General features: G+C 35.7%; 1 protein-coding gene across 1 annotated transcript in view; it reads right to left on the reverse strand.

The window, feature by feature from the left end:
* Positions 1 to 19430, reverse strand: part of LOC140148921 (disintegrin and metalloproteinase domain-containing protein 12-like) — a 103739-nt gene that overhangs the window by 52910 nt on the left and 31399 nt on the right. Inside the window, 3 exon segments of the mRNA XM_072171027.1 lie at positions 2129 to 2241; positions 10699 to 10775; positions 16499 to 16577. Coding sequence (XP_072027128.1) covers positions 2129 to 2241; positions 10699 to 10775; positions 16499 to 16577 — 269 coding nt within the window.

Consider the following 19430-nt stretch of genomic DNA (forward strand, 5'->3'; position numbering starts at 1 on the left):
ACAAATCAATTTTACAGCCAAATATTGCAAACTACTAGTGTGAATGTGTGTGACATTGCAGTGGGAATCTTATCTATTAAATCAAGTGTATGATAAAATTATAATTTTGGCTTACTTTTAGGCTGACTTTGCAGTACATCTTGTTACAAAAATAAATGAAAGTCTAGCACAGGCAATCACACACATTTACACTCCTGCCACACACACACCCCCACACTATATATATCACACCACAGATATCTTGTTACCGTTCTAATTAAGAAAGTGTAGATATTGATATAAAGTCCATACATCATGAGACACCTAACTGTCTTTGGCAGTGATATAATCCCCACAATGACAGATCTTGGTTACTTGTACTCTCTAATCTTGATACTGCAGAAAGAATACACCTGTCAGCAGTCATAAATTTATTCCATCATTATTGCAGGCCTCAGCTTTCTTTTGAGATGTTTTCACTTAGCTAGTTACTTTTAGTGTCTTGTACCATATTGAGTTTCCTCTTTCTCAATCTGTAAGTAGATAAATTAAACCCTATCCTCTTCAAAACCTACTATAATTCTGCACCTCAAGGTGCCGGTTCAAATCCACTTTATTTCACTTTCTTCAAAACATTCTACAATCATTTATTAACCACAAAAATATTTTCCATACCTTAATTTTCAAGAGATGTTTACCTTTCGATAACTTAAACATGTTTTAATATGTTAAAGGACATGTTTCCTCCATAACTTCCAAAGTGCTTATTTTATCAGTTCCTAAAAAGTTCAGAATTTTCAAGTTTATATACCACTGTTTGATCTTCATCTCAATGTAAGTAATGTAGTACCAATGAGCAATTCAAACCTTTACTGCGCTCTAATACGTTTTCCTTTCAGCATATTGTGTTAACACGGTTCTGTCAACGGCACTACACGTAATGAAATTGCATTTGTGATCCTGGCCACGATAGAAAGCGACAATTTAATTTCATCAAAAGCTTTGGCCCCAACATCACTTGATGTCTCTAAGATCTCTAAAGAAAGAGCAATAATTGAGGTTACGAGTAGAGGTGATTTGTGCTGTTCAGAAAGAAGAATCTTGTAGGGAAGTGTGATGACAAGTCAACACTATCTCATCTATCAATTCAATTTGTGAGCCAGACATTTATTACAACTATGATGTATTAGCTGTCTACATGTTGTAAACTCATATACATGACACCATAAAATCCCTGGTACATTACTATAATTAAACAAATGAACAAGTAAATACGGGATTTATATTGTACAACCTGCAACTTGCCATCCACCAAGTAGATCTCATCAATGTTCTGTTGTGATACAGCTACAATACAAGGAGCACCGGATAAGACAGGACACAATTAGAGGAAGAGGTCTGATAATTCTGTTATTGATCCGTACGCAATGAACAGATGCAAGCCCACAGGGTAGCCTTTGAGGCTTGAGCCTCGCAGGTTGTTTATGCCAAGGTCTATGCAAACAATCAAGCCTATTTTCCACACATTTCAGCTGCTTAGCCCCTGAAGTCAATTTTTTTGATACCCTAATTAGTGATTACAAGTGTGACCTCAGTAAAATGACTCTTTACTTCAGCAGATGTAAAACTAATATCAACCAAAATCATTGACTTTCAGAGAGTTTACATACATGGACCAATCATAATGTAGCCCCTGCATCCTATTGTCTTTACGAGATGAATGATGCATTGGAACTGCCTCATGGCTTATTATAGTTGCATGATTCTGAACCATAAGAGAGCAAATACAGACATCGTTATACACTCTCAATAAAAAAAATGGGACTCATTTGAACTCATTGTTCAAGTCTTTTTGAACTGGCTCCTGCAATAATTCGGTTATCAATATGATCAAAGGAACTGCCTCAAAATCACCCTGAAGATCCTGTGACATTATTTCTGGATTCTCTGTCATGAGGCAAAATGTGATTTAACATCATTCAAGAAAACATTTTACTCATAAGTTTATTTGGGTCTGCTCAATATGGCTGCTACATCACTCACCTTTAAATCATGACTCAAATAATTGACAAATGTTTCCATGTTCTCCAGGTAGACATTGATGATAAGACTTTCTTGTACTGAAACAATGAAATCTGAGTTAACTTACCACATTTATGTTTTGGTCTGTTGACATTTGCTGCATTATACACTAGATGCTCTGTTCTACTATACTTTAATGGTTCTATGTAGAAATTGGTTCCATTTAGAGATATAATGCCACTGAAATGAAACACAAATAGCTTGTAATTAGTTGCATCAATTCACATTAATACTAATTGCAAAGATTCCCTCTCAATATTGTTCCTGCACATGTTGGTGAAATACAAACCAACAATAACTAGTATATTAGCACCCGAGCATCTGAAAACTACGCTCTGAAACAGGCACATAGCAAGGTGACAAACAATGGCGTGCCCAAAGTTATGATCCTGGAAAGCGGGAAGCAAAAAAGTGGGTGCCCATGCTCTGAAATGTTTTAGGGCCATGGCCATTTGATTTCTGAGAAGAATACATTTATTTTATTAAATTTATCAAGTTCACGCATCTACCATACATTAACCAATATAATAAGCTTGCCCAATGGGTGATAACAATTTAAACAAGTTATACAGCAAAATAATTCAATGTCTTTTAGTATTTATATCATTACTTTTATTATAATTATTTTTTACCAACTAAAAACCCATTTGTACTTTTATCTTCGTATGTTTCTATTTAAATGAAATTAGCAATATGTAAATGTTTTTGCTGTAAAATGTAAATATTTGAGTGAACTTAGAACTTCAATCAATACATAAATAATATTTATGCTGAAAACGTTATATGGTATAATAGTAAAAAAATCTTTAAATAACTGAAAATGAATCTTTAAAATAAAAGAATTCGAAAGAATAACAATTTATTATTGTCATAACAGAACTTTGTATTACATTCCAACTTGGGTTACAATTACAGGGTCAAAATAAAACAAAGTGAGGTTGTATTACATGATTTTATAAGTTTCCTTCCCTATTCAAACTGGTCACTTCAAGTTAATTGTCTGTGACTTGCATTTCGTATTTCATGTTAAATCATGACTGTACCACATAATGAGTCAAAATAAGGACATCCTAAAAAGTTCTGTCGACAACGAAATCTGTGAATGTGCCTTTAAACATATCTTGAGTAGACAGCACTGACATTTGAAAAGTCAATACTGCCCCTTGATTGTCATTAGCTCTCTTCATAGTGAGTACCACTCCTAGGCCCCACTATGGAAGAAACCATCTTTGGCATTTGTCATAACAATGATGAATCTCTGCAGCGTGTACTTAGTTTGTCAATGTTAAGTCAAACTGTTACATGCTGAGAACATTTATAGACCTGTCCAGCAATTATAGATATGTGCCAATGACAGGTATAATGAGGAGTTCAAATGTTTTCCTGCTATGTGGGAAGGCTGGCTGGTAGGCATGAATGGTTGGTAGACCTGCTTGCCAGTATTTAGCTCTGGCTTGATTAGCCCATCAGATAAAACAAAAACAGACAACCAGCTTGGGGATAGTAAGCATTAAAGAACTAGGACATACTTGGCTGGGGTCATACCTGAACCTTGAAGGCATTTTACTGGGGAATACAGTTGTCTACTTATCATCCTGATGCATATGATATCCAATCATGGACGTCATAATTTAAGGTGGGGATTTGAATGTTTCCATCTATCATATAACATGAACTAAACATTAGCATCCTAGCATTTTTTATTTACAATATCCTACAGGAGTATTTTAATTATATCAATCCTACAGGAGGATCTTAATTACCATAAATGCTACATCCAGGTAGTTATGTAAGATTCATCTTCAAGAGGAAATTCCAGAGCACATAAATTGAGCTCAACAATTTTCTAGCAAAAGTCCATTAGTAGAGTGAAACCATGATCTGTTATGTGAGAAGGCCTACCCCTCTGAATGAAAACATACTTTGTAACTTCCAATCTTGATCTGATTGTATAAAAATGGCAGTATTTATGCCCCTACTCATCTTTTAAAAGTCTCTAAATCTGTAATAAATTGCTCATTATTCCTTATAGTCAAGGCTGACAATGTTGCCTCTACTTGAGAATATTCTGCCAACAATGACAGACTATACAGACATTTACAAAAATGTCATAATTTGGATTAGTTTGGTTCTTTAAATGTTTTGCAATTCTTCACAAAATCAGGCTCAGTCAGTATGGTTGTACAATGTTGACGCTATATATACATAGCCGTATCATTTCAGGTAGCAAACTTTGTGCTTGCTCATAAATAGCAGTATCATTTCAGGTAGTATATATTTCTGCTTGCTCATAAAAGCAATGTGCTGGAGGCCGGTATATCAGATATATTGGGTGCAACCTGGATATACAAAGATAAAAACTTTCAAACACTATTCATTTCCAAGTCTTGCTATCATAAAGCTAGCTTATGTTGAATACAGAGAGCTCAGTGTACTGAAATGCAACCAGAGCAAATCCAAGACAGTCTTATATATACATTCCTAAGGTTCCTAATCAAATTCTATACAGGAGATTTCAAAAATAGGCTTTTCCTGTTTTTCGCTCTATGGCTAATTTAATATTTATAAGAATTTGTTAAATGTAGAGTGGCAGACTGATGGGTTCAACTCCACCCTGGTGAATCCAAGGTTAGAGTGCCAGTTACTTTATGAGGGAAAGAAGCCCCTACCATAATTCTCTCTAAATTTTATTTTCCATCGTATCTCTTAAAGGTGGATGCATGACCAAAGGTATCATTAATCAACGGATAAATTATAATTGGGTGCCTATTTTTTTAAAAGAATTCTGATCAGATTTATCACAACATTGTAATCTACATGTGTCCAGGGTTGAGAAACAGAAAGCCTTAACTCACAACGAAAACCATTGTAAGTTAAGGCTTGACTGTCATATGATTGTCATAGGCTTGACTGGCTTGACTGTGAGTTAACCCTTGACTGTCATATGTAATTATAAAAATTTCAACAAAACTAGCTAGGAAAGGAAGTCTTGAAGTCTAGAGAATAAGAATTATTTTGATATTGTATTGTATTTTGATTTTATATAAAATAAAATATACTGACAGGTCCCTTTTTAAGTCTAACAAAATGATGCACTAATTGAGACAAACATAAAATTTGTTGCCCTCTAATTAGAAATTACAAGGACCTTCTTCTGGTTGGGTGGGATTTAAGCCCATTTATTTATTCATTCAATCATTGGGGTATTAGCTTTCACTTATTACACCATACATTTAAAAAAAATTTAAAACATTTAATATACACAAAACAAACAAACAAAATAAAATAAAACTCAAGATGTTTTTAAGTGTTTTGTTTCTGCATTTTCCTCTCTATGCTCATAATCAGAGCACAGGAAATTGTTTGTTTCATTGGTTCTCAATGATGCATTTTAATGATTTATGCTCAATGATTGTCTGAGACAGAGGCAGTGATAATGCTGGTGCCAGACAAACTAAGCATTACAGTTTCCTTTAAGTGATCTCTATAGATTGGAAACGCAGGCAACACCAATGGTAGGGTAATACAGATGTGTGTACTTTTGTTTTAATAGAAGCAGGGCATACTTAATCTCATTACGGGAAGAAAAAATATTCTAGCAATATAGCTTTATTACCTAGCATCTCACTATCTTGTCGGTGACCTACTTCTCAATATGCTGCTAATTTACGCCTATATCTATCGCAAATAATCAACATCAAATAAAAAACAAATTGTTTGCTGCAAATTCAATTCATAGCTGGAGTTTGGCCCAATAAGTGTTACAATTCTTTAGTATTTTCCCATTTCCAGTAACACATTGTATAGGCCTATATGAGTATATGACCCATCGCATAAAAACCAAACATTTGTCAGCTGGCTCCATTAGCAGATAACAATTAAAGAAGATGAGAAAATATAAAGAAAATAACAAGAAAATTTGAGCTTGTTGTGCCTCATAAAACATTTTTTTCTGATTTTATTAAACAAGTAACATGTCAATTTTAAAGCTAAAAATAGCAGTTTAACCTAGTTTTTAAATCTCCATTTTCCTTTCTGAAGACAAGTGGTTTGTTTTGATGTGATGGGTCACATCAGTAAAATAATCATATCTCAGCCAACAAAGGTCAAATTTTAATGTAGCTTTCAACATAGTGTAGCGTTTTTGATGAGAGAAAGGAATAATATTTTTAGACAAATGCCTCATTGTGTATCTACCAGATTCCAATTAAAATCCACTTATTTTCAATTATTACCATGCGAAGTAGTAGTGTTTTTTTTTGTAATTATTAGATATGAGCTAATTATTATTATTATCATTATTATTATTATATTATCATATTCTTATTTATTTTTTTATTTGTTTTGCTGTTGTGAACAATGCCCTTTTTCCTAAAATATTGGCCAAAACCTGCTCTCTTTAAATAATTAAATGAAATAACAATATCCATTTCTGAACAAACAAGGCGGTTCTCGAACCACGAGTCTCGCCTGCTTTTGTGACCGCCTGCTTTTGTGACCGCCTGCTTTTGCGATAACTGTTGGTAGAGAGGTAAATGAATTTGGCGGTTATTGGCTGGGCACGATTATCTGGCTGATGGTAACTGTACTGTACCCACCAAGTTTCATGCCCATGCAACAGTTTTTACTAATATGACCTCAGATGACCCCAGGTGGCCCTGAAATGACCTTCTAAAATTTTGGCTCTAAATGTTGACTGTACCCTCGTGCTAAGTTTCATGCCCATACGAAGTTTTTACTAATTTGACCTCAGATGACCACTGGTGGCCTCGAAATGACCTTCCAAAAATTTGGCTATAAATGTTGACTGTACCCACCAAGTTTCATGCCCATACGACAGTTTTCACTAATTTCACCTCAGTTGACCCCTGGTGACTCGAAATTACCTTCCAAATATTTGGTTTTAAATATTGACTGTACCCACCAAGTTTCATGCCCATAATGACAGTTTTACTAATTTGACCTCAGATGACCCCTGGTGACCCCAAAATGACCTTCCAAAATTTGACTTTAAATGTTGACTGTGTACCCACTAAGTTTAATGCCCATCCGACAGTTTTACTAATTTGACCTCAGATGACCCCTGGTAACCTCAAAATGACCTTCAAAAATTTGGCTTTAAATGTTGACTGTACCCACCAAGTTTCATGCCCATACGACAGTTTTCACTAATTTGACCTCAGATGACCCCTGGTGACCCCAAAATGACCTTCCAAAAATTTGGCTTTAAATGTTGACTGTACCCACCAAGTTTCATGCCCAGACGACAGTTTTAATAATTTGACCTCAGATGACCCCTGGTGACCCCAAAATGAACTTCCAAAAATTTGGCTTGAAATGTTGACTGTACCCATCAAGTTTCATGCCCATACGACAGTTTTTAATAACTTGACCTCAGATGACCCCGGATGACCCTCCAAAAATTTGGCAAAACCAAACAACTATTTCATCAAAGTAATAAATCAAAACAGAAAGATGCTTCCTTTACGAAAGTTATCACTCATTGAAAGTGCTACTTTGCTATACTTTACATGGAAAGCGACTATCTTAAAGTCGTCATATTTCGTTAATTACATGACCGATCAAGCTGTTATTTGGATATGTGATGCACAGTTGAAAGTTAATTATTAAAAGATTTGGTGACCTCAGTTGACCTTTGACCTTGTATGTGACCTTTGACCTCACGAAATTGGATAAAGTATGTTGCGCTGAAAAATCAAATTGGGCAATACCAAAGAACTATTTCATGAAATAAATCAAAACAGAAAGATGCTTCCTTTACGAGTTATCACTCATTGAAAGTGCTACTTTGCTATACTTTACATGGAAAGCGACTATCTTAAAGTCGTCATATTTCCTTAATTACATGATCGATCAAGCTGTTAGTTGGATATGTGATGCACAGTTGAAAATTAGTTATTAAAAGATTTGGTGACCTCAGTTGACCTTTAACCTTGTATGTGACCTTTGACCTCACGAAATTGGATAAAGTATGTTGCGCTGAAAATCTAATCAGGTCGAGTACCACTGGCCACGCAACTCCCCACCAAGTAACGCCACTGTACCCCATACGGATCTCCAGATAATCTGTTCATAAGGTATTTTGCTTATTACGCATATATTATGCAAATTAGGTACTTAATTACCATATTTTAAGCTCAAAATCTAATCAGGTCAAGAACCTCTGGCCCCACTACTCCTCACCAAGTTACGTCACTGTACCCCATACGGATCTCCAGATAAGCTGTTCACAAGGTTTTTTTGCTTGATACGCATCAAATACGCATAAATTATGCAACCGAGGTACTTAATTACCATATTTTGCGCTGAAAATCAAATCGGGTTGAGATCCTCTGGTCATACTACCCCTACCACGTTATGTTGACCGTATCCACCAAGTTTCGTGCCCATACGACAGTTTTAGTCATTTGACCTCAGATGACCCTGGATGACCTCGGGTGACCTTGACGATTAACCAATACAAACTTGTTCTGTCTGAGGTGAAGATGCACCCACCCACCAAGTTTGAAGAACGTATGACCCTAGTCTCCGAGAAAATAGGTTTTTGCATTTTATGCATAAATTATGCAAATTAGGTACTTAATTACCATATTTTGCGCTGAAAATCAAATCGGGTTGAGATCCTCTGGGCATACTACCCCCTACCACGTTTCATCATCATAGGGCTTATGGATCTTACGGATCCCCAGATACAGCTCCATAAGGCGGATTTCTTCAGATTTCCAACCATATTTGTAGAATCGCTCCGCATAAATTATGCACATTAACAACTAAATGCGCATAAAAAACGAAAAAAAACTAATCAGGTGATCAGCAGGTGTGTATCATTCCTGTCACCAGGTTTCGTTACCATGCGCCCGGACGGATCTTGAGATAGTCTGTCCACAAACTCCGCTATCAATTTGCGCTGATTTTTAGCATAAATTATGCAAATTAGCTATGTTAATTTGCATATTTTTCACCAAAAACATACGGTTACGGAGCAAACTTGGATACCCTTCCTCCCACCAAGTAGCGTCGCCGTAAGTCTTACGGTTCCCCAGATACAGCTCCGGACGGACACACATACAGCCACACACACCCCCCCACATCCACGCACACACACACGGACGGACGGACGGACGGACGGACAGACAGAAATAGTGATTACTAAGTCCCATCCTGAACAAAGTTCAGGCGAGACAAAAAGGGAAAGTTATATTAGTCACAATATTATCAGAAATGCGGCAAACAAAGATCCGAAAGTAGTACCAGTATGGCAAACAAAGAACCTCTATCAGCCTAATTGTCATGCATCATTGCATGTATCATCAATCATCTACAGTAATATCAATTCTATTGAAGGAAAATTTTATAATTACACTAAACGCATGTATCATAGCTCTGAAATTGAATTGCTATTGAAATGACATCATTTAGAAGTGACAAGGAATATTAAATAGTGCACTGCTAGCTGGTGTTACATGTGCATCATCGGAAATTACCAATACACGGTATTGTTTGGCGAGTCAAGAGGAAACGCCCAAGATGGTTTCCATATGAGATGGTTTAAAAAATATTTTCGTACAAGATTTTGGGTCAGGGAATAAAGGCAAACATCTTTTACAGACTACATGTACTTGGATCTGGGGATGTTCTAAAACAAGATATTATCAAATTTCCTACTTTTTTCCAGTTTACACTATATATATTCATACTCTCTATAACTGTTTGCGATATATGTTATTTAATTAATTTAAATGAAAATCTAAATGTATGGACACATTAATGTTAATGTATGGAATTTAACATAGGGTCCAGGGGCTGTTGCTCTTGTTGGTGGATCCATGGGCATGTAAACATGCTGGATTGAATGGATTCTACCCTTCCTTCCTTCATTACTCCCTCCTCAAAAAAAAAAGCACATTTGTGACACAAAAGCTATGTTTGTATCCCTCTATCTGTCGTCGTCAGCAGAATCTCCTCATCTAGAGGCAACATCACCAACCTTGAATAATAGAGCATGACTTGGATGGATGTGCAGATTAATGAAACTCAGTTTTGAATTCTTGGTTCTTGAAGGCTTCAATATAAGTGGCATTTACAGACAGGTTGTTCCATATAGGGATGGTGGATGGAAAGAATATCTCCCATAATGCCTGATTTTTTCGCAGAGATCTGACAAAACTTTTTGCTGTGCTTCCTGGTTTCTCTGGTTTGGTGAACAAAGTGACTTCTAAGTGCAATGTGGACTAGCCCATGACACATCTTGTAAAGCATGTAGAAAATCTGTTGTCCAATCACAGGATGAGCTGCCCTTTACTCCTCACCTCTAAATTAAACCTGGTTAAAACTTACCTGTATGACATGTGCGTAAGTATAACTATACTGTGTCTCACCTCGTTGAGAGAAACGCCATGTTGAATTTTGTAGTGGCAGTCTCGAATCAGTGCGTTTACGCTGTTATGCTGCCAGCGCATGGACAAATCGCCTTATGCATGTGTATACACTGCAGGATTTAAAGGGTAGCGCCCGCAATTTGAATCTGCCACTACGGAATCCAACATGGCGTTAATCTCAACTTGAGACAAGACACAGTACAAACAGTTAATATCATATTATTTATTTCATGTTTACCTCAATCCATTACATGTGCTGAGTGCTACATTGGAATCTTCAACTTCTCTTACACTGCCATGGTAATAACAATGGTGCTGTTAAAATGAGGGGAAAATAAAACAGGAAAAACTGTGGTTAAATGGAGTTTTGTTTTTGCATTGTTAAGAAAAGAATGTCCAGTTTTCACAGCAGTACATTTACTTTTATAATGACCATTTCAAGACATTAATAAACAATTATTGTAGACTAGACAGAGACACAAGCTGCCATCTTCCTGTCATCTAGAAAATGTTGTACATAATCACAGTGCTACACATATCTGCATCTTGGAAATGGAAAGCTTACTCATGATGCAATGCAAAGTTACTTCTGCACTTGTAATAGTTGCAAGCTAAATGTTAAAGGCAAACAGTGGTCAAAGGCAATTACTGACATAATCTTTGGCCATTTCTAAAAAGCTGTCAGAAATATGAACTTGGCCAAATTGGATGAAGTGGGTTTAAGTGCTCAGTCATATTTAATAATGATTACAGGACAACTGACTCCTTTGCTGCAAGATGGCAAAGTTAAAATGGATATATTATCAGCTGCTTTATCTTGTCATTCACTCATCCCTTGCATTAACACTACACTAGATATTAATTTAATAGATATGAAATGCCTCAATTAATCAACAGTGTTACATAAACAAATGTTGACAACTGATAGGTGACACTTCAGGAATATATACAACAGATGCACATGGTTGAAGACCTTTGATATTACTTGGCATACAAACCCCAGGGTTGATATTTTCAGCGTAGTAACCTGTAATTAGCCCTGACAATAACGAAGAAAAGGGCACCTATCTAATTGTCAGCTTTGTATGAGTTGCGCCAGTATGTCCGGACTTCCCCCCCCCCCATTGCTTTAAGGTGCATGGATGTGATGCTACATGTAAGCTTATTATACCATTTTTGCCCCAGGTTTTCAGGCTGATGTGGCAGTGATGTCAACATGTTGAGGTAGCTGTTTTGTTTCCACGCCTATGCCAGCGCTTGAGCGTAATGCTAGTGATTTGAGGCTGCACCTAGAAATGTGCACTGATGTTACTGCCACATCAGGGCGAAAAAATAGGAATATGCAATGTAGGGTCTCTTGCAATAAAAAGGTGGGAAGGTGCCATAGCCTATACGTTCGAAAAGGAGTCTGAAAGAAGGACTTGAGAAATTCATAAAGAGTCTCCACTTGATCTAGAACCTCATTTAGAATGAGCACAAAAACACATTTAAAAGTAATTGACAACACTGCATTCAAAATTGCAAATGTCAATGTATTTATTTTGTGATGGGTCCTAATCAATCTAAGTTTAAAAGAAATAGAAACAAAGTAGGTAGGCCAGATCAACACCTCCAGCATTCCCCGCCCATACTTTTACATTATAAGAGCACATTCACTCTAAATTGGTCAATGACCTTTTTATCCAAAGCAACAAAGGGATGACACCTAGAGGCTAGATGATGAAATCGTTTCCAGGTAGTGTGAATTAACTTACAATTGAATGGAGTAAAATGTAGCTCTAGTGAGAAATGGGGTTCATCTTATTGTCAACATAAACTTAATTTACATTCCCAGGTCAAACTTCAAACAGTCTTTGATTCTGTGAATTCTTTTAGAAGGTTTTGCGTTTGCTTTTATATATTGTTTATGCAATAGGAAATATGCAATATATCTCTTTGAAGGTCAAAACCAAATTCTTTCCTCTTTTACATTCTTTGAACATGCTGAAACTCAAATCAGAACTGCTGGGCTAGTGGTTCCTGAGGTATGATTTATTTTCTATTGCTGATCAAATAGAAAATACATTCAAATGAGTTCCTATTGCAAACAATACAACTCATCTATATCAAAATCTGGTTCATTTACTTGAGCACATCGCTAGGTTTTGAAAACAGGTTGCAGTTGTAAAATTCATGTATCATGCAAAATTAATCATTTGTTTGTGCATTCTCTTTTTGTTTTCAACAAGGGGGTACATAATTGATAGTACAGCTGTGCACTTGATAGGGGAGTTAGTGCAACTATGTATTTAAGATCTTCTCACAATGATCCATCTACCCCCCCCCAAAAAAAAGAAAAAGAAAAACCACCCACAAGCTCCCACATAAACAAACAGACAAACAAACACACAAACAAAATAAACACACTCAAAATGTCTTCATTTAAACAAAAGTCTTTGCATTTCATATAATTTTGGTTGTAAAATACAATTCTTAATGTTTAAATTACTAATTTTACTGTGTGATATTTCAACATATGAACTTGTTTTGGTCTTTGAGTGATTGAAGTGTTTCAAATGAAATACTCCTAAATTTCAGGATTTAGCCCTACATCATACATGTGTAGTGCATCAATCTTATTAGATGTTCATAAAAAGCTGTAGACAAGGGAAAATCCTGCAATCAAATTACATCTCAAGACATAGGGATGTTCTTCCCCAGTGTTATGCTATTCAAGTAATATCCATTATACATCTTGCATGGTCTATCAACATCCTTGGTACATCACTATTTGTATAGTAGTAGGTCAACCATCAATTTCTGCTCCAGATGCACTGATTCAACACAGATTCATCTAATGCATCTTTGTGTTGTTTGTTCTTTCAAATAACCAAGTTACACATCTTTATTTGCCACAAATAGAACATATGCTCAATGTAGTGTGAATACCAAAGGTTGGTGCTATTCCTCTTTCTCATCATCATGTGGCTAGCCATAACATATGTGAGTACTCCTAGGATGGGTAAACACATTTAGAAACTACCCTAGTCATCTTGGAATGCTAAATCAGGCACCAGAGTTTTTCATGATGTCCAGTTCTACATGTATAGGAAAAATAACATGTACAGCACTACAAATACATTTAAGAAAACAAATGAAATAAATTTGTTCAAAATAACAATTACTGTATTTGTTCCATTAACCGCCCAGGGCACTTATTTTTTACATTGTTTACATAATTGCATACGTAAAAAATGCCTGAAAATATTCATCCACAATCAGTGTGCCTTATGTTTCAGACCATGATGCAGATTTGCACAGGCAGTTAAATCACAGTTTGCATGTTGTAAAGTCACAGAGTAGGCACTTATAGGGGCATGGGCGGTTAATGGAATGAATATGGTACTTAAAATCATAAGAACTGGCATACACACCATATAAGTGTACGTATAATTATGGGTACATTGATTGAAAAAAAGAATACATAACAATATTTGCCTGTATAAACTCAGTAAATCGATAAAAAACTAGAAAGTATGATATTGGCGGGGATATTGGATGTTTCTTCTGATCCTGTTGTTGCTTTCTGGTTTCGGGTTTTGATGCATATCAGATCATTTCATATCATAGTCTTGTTTATGATATTTTACAACAAAACCCCCCCCCCAAAAAAAACTTTTTTACTACACTAAAAACCTTTAAACTTTCTTCAATTCTTCAATTGAATGTATCACAATTATTGTCTGTGCATGTTCTTTTATAGTCTGTCTTGTCTCAAGTTAACGTACAGTAACGCCATGTTGGATCTTGTAGTGGCAGATTATAATTGTGCACTAAACTAATCTGGCGGGGCGTGTACAAATACATAGAAGGATGATTTATCCATACCCTGGTGACACACCCACATAAATGCACTGATTCCAATATGCCACTATGAGCTGAGACACTATTATGAGAATCCAACAACACCAGGTATACCCATTTCACTTGACCACAAGTTCAAGTTAACTTCCCATTTAAATACAGGGATTTAACCAAAGTCAGTCATGCAGTTTACCTCGAAACAGGTACTGTCTATCCTTTCAAACCATGTACAATATATTCACAGTACAATGAGTAATACTATATACATGCACATGCAGGCAATGCTTTTGGATATATCTCAAAATCAATTTCAATATGAAACAACTCAATTTGCTACAACATATCACATTATCAAAAGATGGCAAAGTTACAATGTCAACAAAACATCAATCAACCATTTCTCTCTAGGATCTCTGACAGAACTGAGTTCAATGTTTCCTCTCTGTCTGAGCCAAAGGGGAGGGAGGAGGAAGAAAAAGTTATTCTTTAGGCAAACAGACGCTATTTTCCCCGAAATTTTTTACTTTCATGAAATCTTAATATCTGATATCAATATCGATAAGAAACAACTCAGGTGTGACTTCTGAGTGAATATTGCACAAATAAGATAAGAATAAATAGAATGAAGAATGAAAGTCATTGGAACATTTTAGATTTAGACAGTGCCGTAGCAAGGTTGTAAAATGTGGGGCGGCCATGACAAATGTGTGGCGGCCAAAATACATATGCCCAAATAAAGATATAAAGAACAAGAAGAGTCCTTAAAAAGGACAACGTTCCGCTAATGGCCTACTGGTATTGAAAATAAATAAATCTTCTCTTTGGGCTGCTGTGTGTGTGCAGCATTAGTTGTGGAGAGTCACTGATTATTATTCAGAGAAATGAAACTATTGGGACCAGTGATTGGCTCAGTTTTCTAAGTAGTTTAAATATTGCTGGTTTCTTTTTACATTTGCTCATGTAAAACTATGCACACATGGTATAACACGCAGTTTGCACTCGCAATTGAGCCCAGTTTTCAACTTGCTCTCCTATTAAATTGACAAAAGACAGGTGAACGGATTCTCACCCTAAATACTTTCAGGTTTGCAAATGTATTTAAATGTATGCTATCTGTGTCAACAATAGCCCAATAATTTCCCAACAAATGCTCTATGAGTGCAATATCTATAATAGCCATATCTATCTGATCATGTGCAATATGTTCACATTTTAATTGCAACTATCACATTGTCCTTATGCAAGTTATATTATAAATATGATATCATAACCTTTTACAACATATCAGATCTTCAGTCAGTATTGCATTTTGTAAATAATGCATTAAAACTAACAAACAACCAAATTATTTCACTTGGTACCTATCTAGCTATGGGTCTAGGTCATGAGAACTACTGGAGAGCTTTATGGGTTTTTTTAACTGGAGTATTTTCAATGTATTGCTGTCTTCACTTCGAAATAACTAACGTACAGTGAGTTTTGCCTGAAGGTCATCAAGTTCAATGAATTGGGCTAGGTTCACTAGCTGACTTATAGATTTAGCACGCTTGTTTGTTATACTAGTAAGTTACAATTATTACGCACAGTGCATCGCCGGCAAAGACGGTTTACTCCGGCAGTATTATGTTTCAACGCCTGAAGTAGTTCGATAAAATCAGCCAAATTATACCCATGTTAATCGTTTCACACAAGCCGAAATGATTCATTCTGTACTTATGTAGTGTTTTTCAATACATTAATACATTTCTTCAACAACATTTCAAAGAAACCAGCAATTTTAAACTAGTTAGAAAACTGAGCCAATCACTGGCTCCAATAGTTTCTTTTCTTGGATGCAAGGTCAGCAACTCTTCACAACTAACACTGCACACACACTTTTTCAAATAGCTAATAACATAATACATCTCTGTGCAAGAAACTGAGTAATATTTTAAATAGTCTCTTCACGGAACTAGGGAAGTTATGATTCCTAACTTTTCAAATGCTAGAAATAGTTTAAGGTACTGTTCAGGAGGGTGGGGTGTAAGTGAACCAACAGTTCCTGCGGAACAAAAACATTACAAATTTCTCAAAAAGTGGGGCGGCCATGGCTCCACTTTTTACGGCCCTGGATTTAGAATTATAGCCTATACATTGTGGTGAGGAAACAAAGAATAAATAGCATTTATTAGACCCAGATTGGGTTGAATACTCACTGTTTCATGTGGCTTTCTATGTAACTTTTTTCCATCTGGTAAATAGGAACTTTCTACAAAGTGACTTGGAAATAAATTTCTGAAAGAAAACAGAGAAGAGGAAATGAAAAACATACATACTATGATTTATGTTGAAATCAAATCCATCTGCAATTCATAGAGATAATGGAACCCAAATCAGGCCAGGCTGTGTGATTGTTAAAGGAAGGTGACCCAATGTATTTGGAAAATTGAATTCTTTAAAACTTACGTATGACATAAAATGTTGTTTCTTTCAAGCGTTCATGCAAAAAGAATATGTGTAAAATGTTCTTGTACATTTAAATGTTACTAATTCCATATGGAATTTCCATATATGGAATTACTGAAATTTTAACAGTGTGATACTGATGGTCTACAGTGTTTTTATTTTAAATGATAATCATCATGATCATGTAATATATTGATATCTAATGAAAGACCCTATTTTCATTATTAACATACTGAAATTAGGAGTTCCATATTGGTGTATTTCCAAAGATATCATCATAAAACTGTTGAATTTATAGTCTCAAATGTGGCATACCACAGTCAAGACTAACTCGACAGTTTTTTGATGATTTCTTCAGAAATAAACCGATTTGGAACGCTTATGTGTTCATGAGCTCTGATACCAAAATCTTGCACTTGTAAAGTGGGGGATGAGGCTGTCAATCGGGTCACCCACCTTTAATTAAGAGGACATGTCTTGTTTTAATGTGTCCCCCAACTGATTTGTCCCCATCAAGTACTCATTCCTAAAATGCTAACAACTCATTAAAATGATCTCTAGGCATAAATCCAATATGTCTGCAAGATTTTTCTTGAATTGAAAGATGCAGAACCAAGTTATTTGGAAATTAGGCCCTATCAAGCACATGTGATTCAGAGTTGTCCACTTTAGTGACTCAATGGCGGTATTTTTATGATTGAGGTTATGAGGTATTGGAAAAAAACAAAACAACAACACAAAATGTACAAAAGAATTAGAAAATCAGAAAATCTGTATGTCATAAAAGCAGCATTATCATTTTGGTCCCCTCCACAGATGGGCAGATGTCACCTAATTGGATGACAAACCCTTAGTGTTCCCCTCCTCACCCAAACGTTTATTAAGATTTCATGCACCCATAAGCTCTATACATGTATGTAGTAGAAGATATGTAACCAAATGCACTGCAAGTTATTACTTATTAGCCTCATTAAACATACGCCAGCGGTATGACAATCTTTCTGCATATTATTCACACTAACATACAGTATCAAAACATAATTCCAAATAATTCTATTATTAAAAATTACTTTGATGATATCATTTATCCATTTTGTGTAACAAACTTGACATTTTCCCGACTTGCGCCAAAGGCACATCACTATGTAAGTAACTCTTTCCACAAATTTGAAAATTGACAATTGATATAGCAATTGCAATATAAACTCCAAGTTGAAGCATCTAACACATAATACAAATATCTTAAATTAACACGTATATCTCTGCCTCCACCCAATGTTGTGTGCCACATGGTAAGTGACATCACAAGTATTAAAGGCGGAGGATTCTCACATTATTGAGAGAGGCACTAGGCTGCAATGCTTTGCCTAATCATGTAATAACAAGGTCTGGGATTGCATATCTCGGAGAAGTTCAACTGGAAGAATTAAAAGTAGCATGATCCATGCGTCTCTGTGTATTCGGCCTATTAGATTGTGAATTTCACTTGATCATGGTTGTTAACCCTGATAGTATTCAACCATACGGAGATAATTCTATACCCAGTTGGGGTTCGCTCAGAATCTGTAGCTCGCAAGTTGCATTCATGAACATGTATGATCAGCTCCCTGCGATGTTAAACTGCCTTCTGCATAGGAGTATGGATGAGAGTTAAAGCATGATTCAAACGAGATAGAGGAGTTTAGAGCTTGTACCCAATGTTAATTTCCCAGGAAGGAAGCTAAATTTATAGCATGTTTTTAATACAAAAAAGACACATGTTCCTTCCAAATACCAGAATTTCCCTCCAAACACAAACATTTCCTGGGAAGGCGCTTTCCAAATTCCACACTTTTTCGAACCATGCTTGTACCCAGCACATAACATTTTGTCTAATTATGAACAGATAGCAAAATATTCCTTTTTTAATTGCCTTAATTTCTTAATTTGATCAATTAATTAATTAATTAACTTATCTATTTATTTATTTGATTATTTATTTATTGATTCACTGATTGATTCACTGATTGATTTAGATAAATTTATTTATGTCACCTTTGAAAAAGCCCCAGATAGAGTGTACATGTAATTACACTATATAAGGTAATTATTCTTTTATTATGTACAGAAAGTGCTGATCCAAGATGTTCAACTTAGAAAAACTGCTAAAATCACAGGTGAAATCATCATCAGTGCATATCTGACATTTTGAGAGTTAAAAATTTGATTATTCCCATCTCAATTGTCAGATAATTAAATTAATTGACTTTTTCATTAAAATAATGAAAGTTTTGGCCAAGTATACATATTAGACAGCGCTGCGCTGAACCGAACCTTGTAAAGGCTAAGATATAGCTAGAACAAACAGCTGATTTTAAAGTAAGACATTGAGCAGGATATGACACACAAACAACCCCAACCCCCTGGTCAATAAGATTTCCTTTAATACAGCTGTACATACAATATATCGAACATGTACCCATCCATGTCACAAGGGCAATGTTTAGTCCCAAACAAAAATGTTTGGTAGACTCATAACCGGTGCGATCTTACCTTTCCGATGTTGATTAAGATACTTCTTGCATCGATCCCGAGATGCGGAAAAAACCAATAGTCATTTTGTCCCACATAAATGAATAAATAACAAAACCCCGATCCCCGGTGGACTCACCCAAAAGGTGACGTCACACCATATGATCGCCC

The sequence above is a fragment of the Amphiura filiformis genome, chromosome 3 (genome assembly GCF_039555335.1).
Source record: "Amphiura filiformis chromosome 3, Afil_fr2py, whole genome shotgun sequence".
In the NCBI taxonomy this organism is placed as follows: Eukaryota; Metazoa; Echinodermata; class Ophiuroidea; order Amphilepidida; family Amphiuridae; genus Amphiura; species Amphiura filiformis.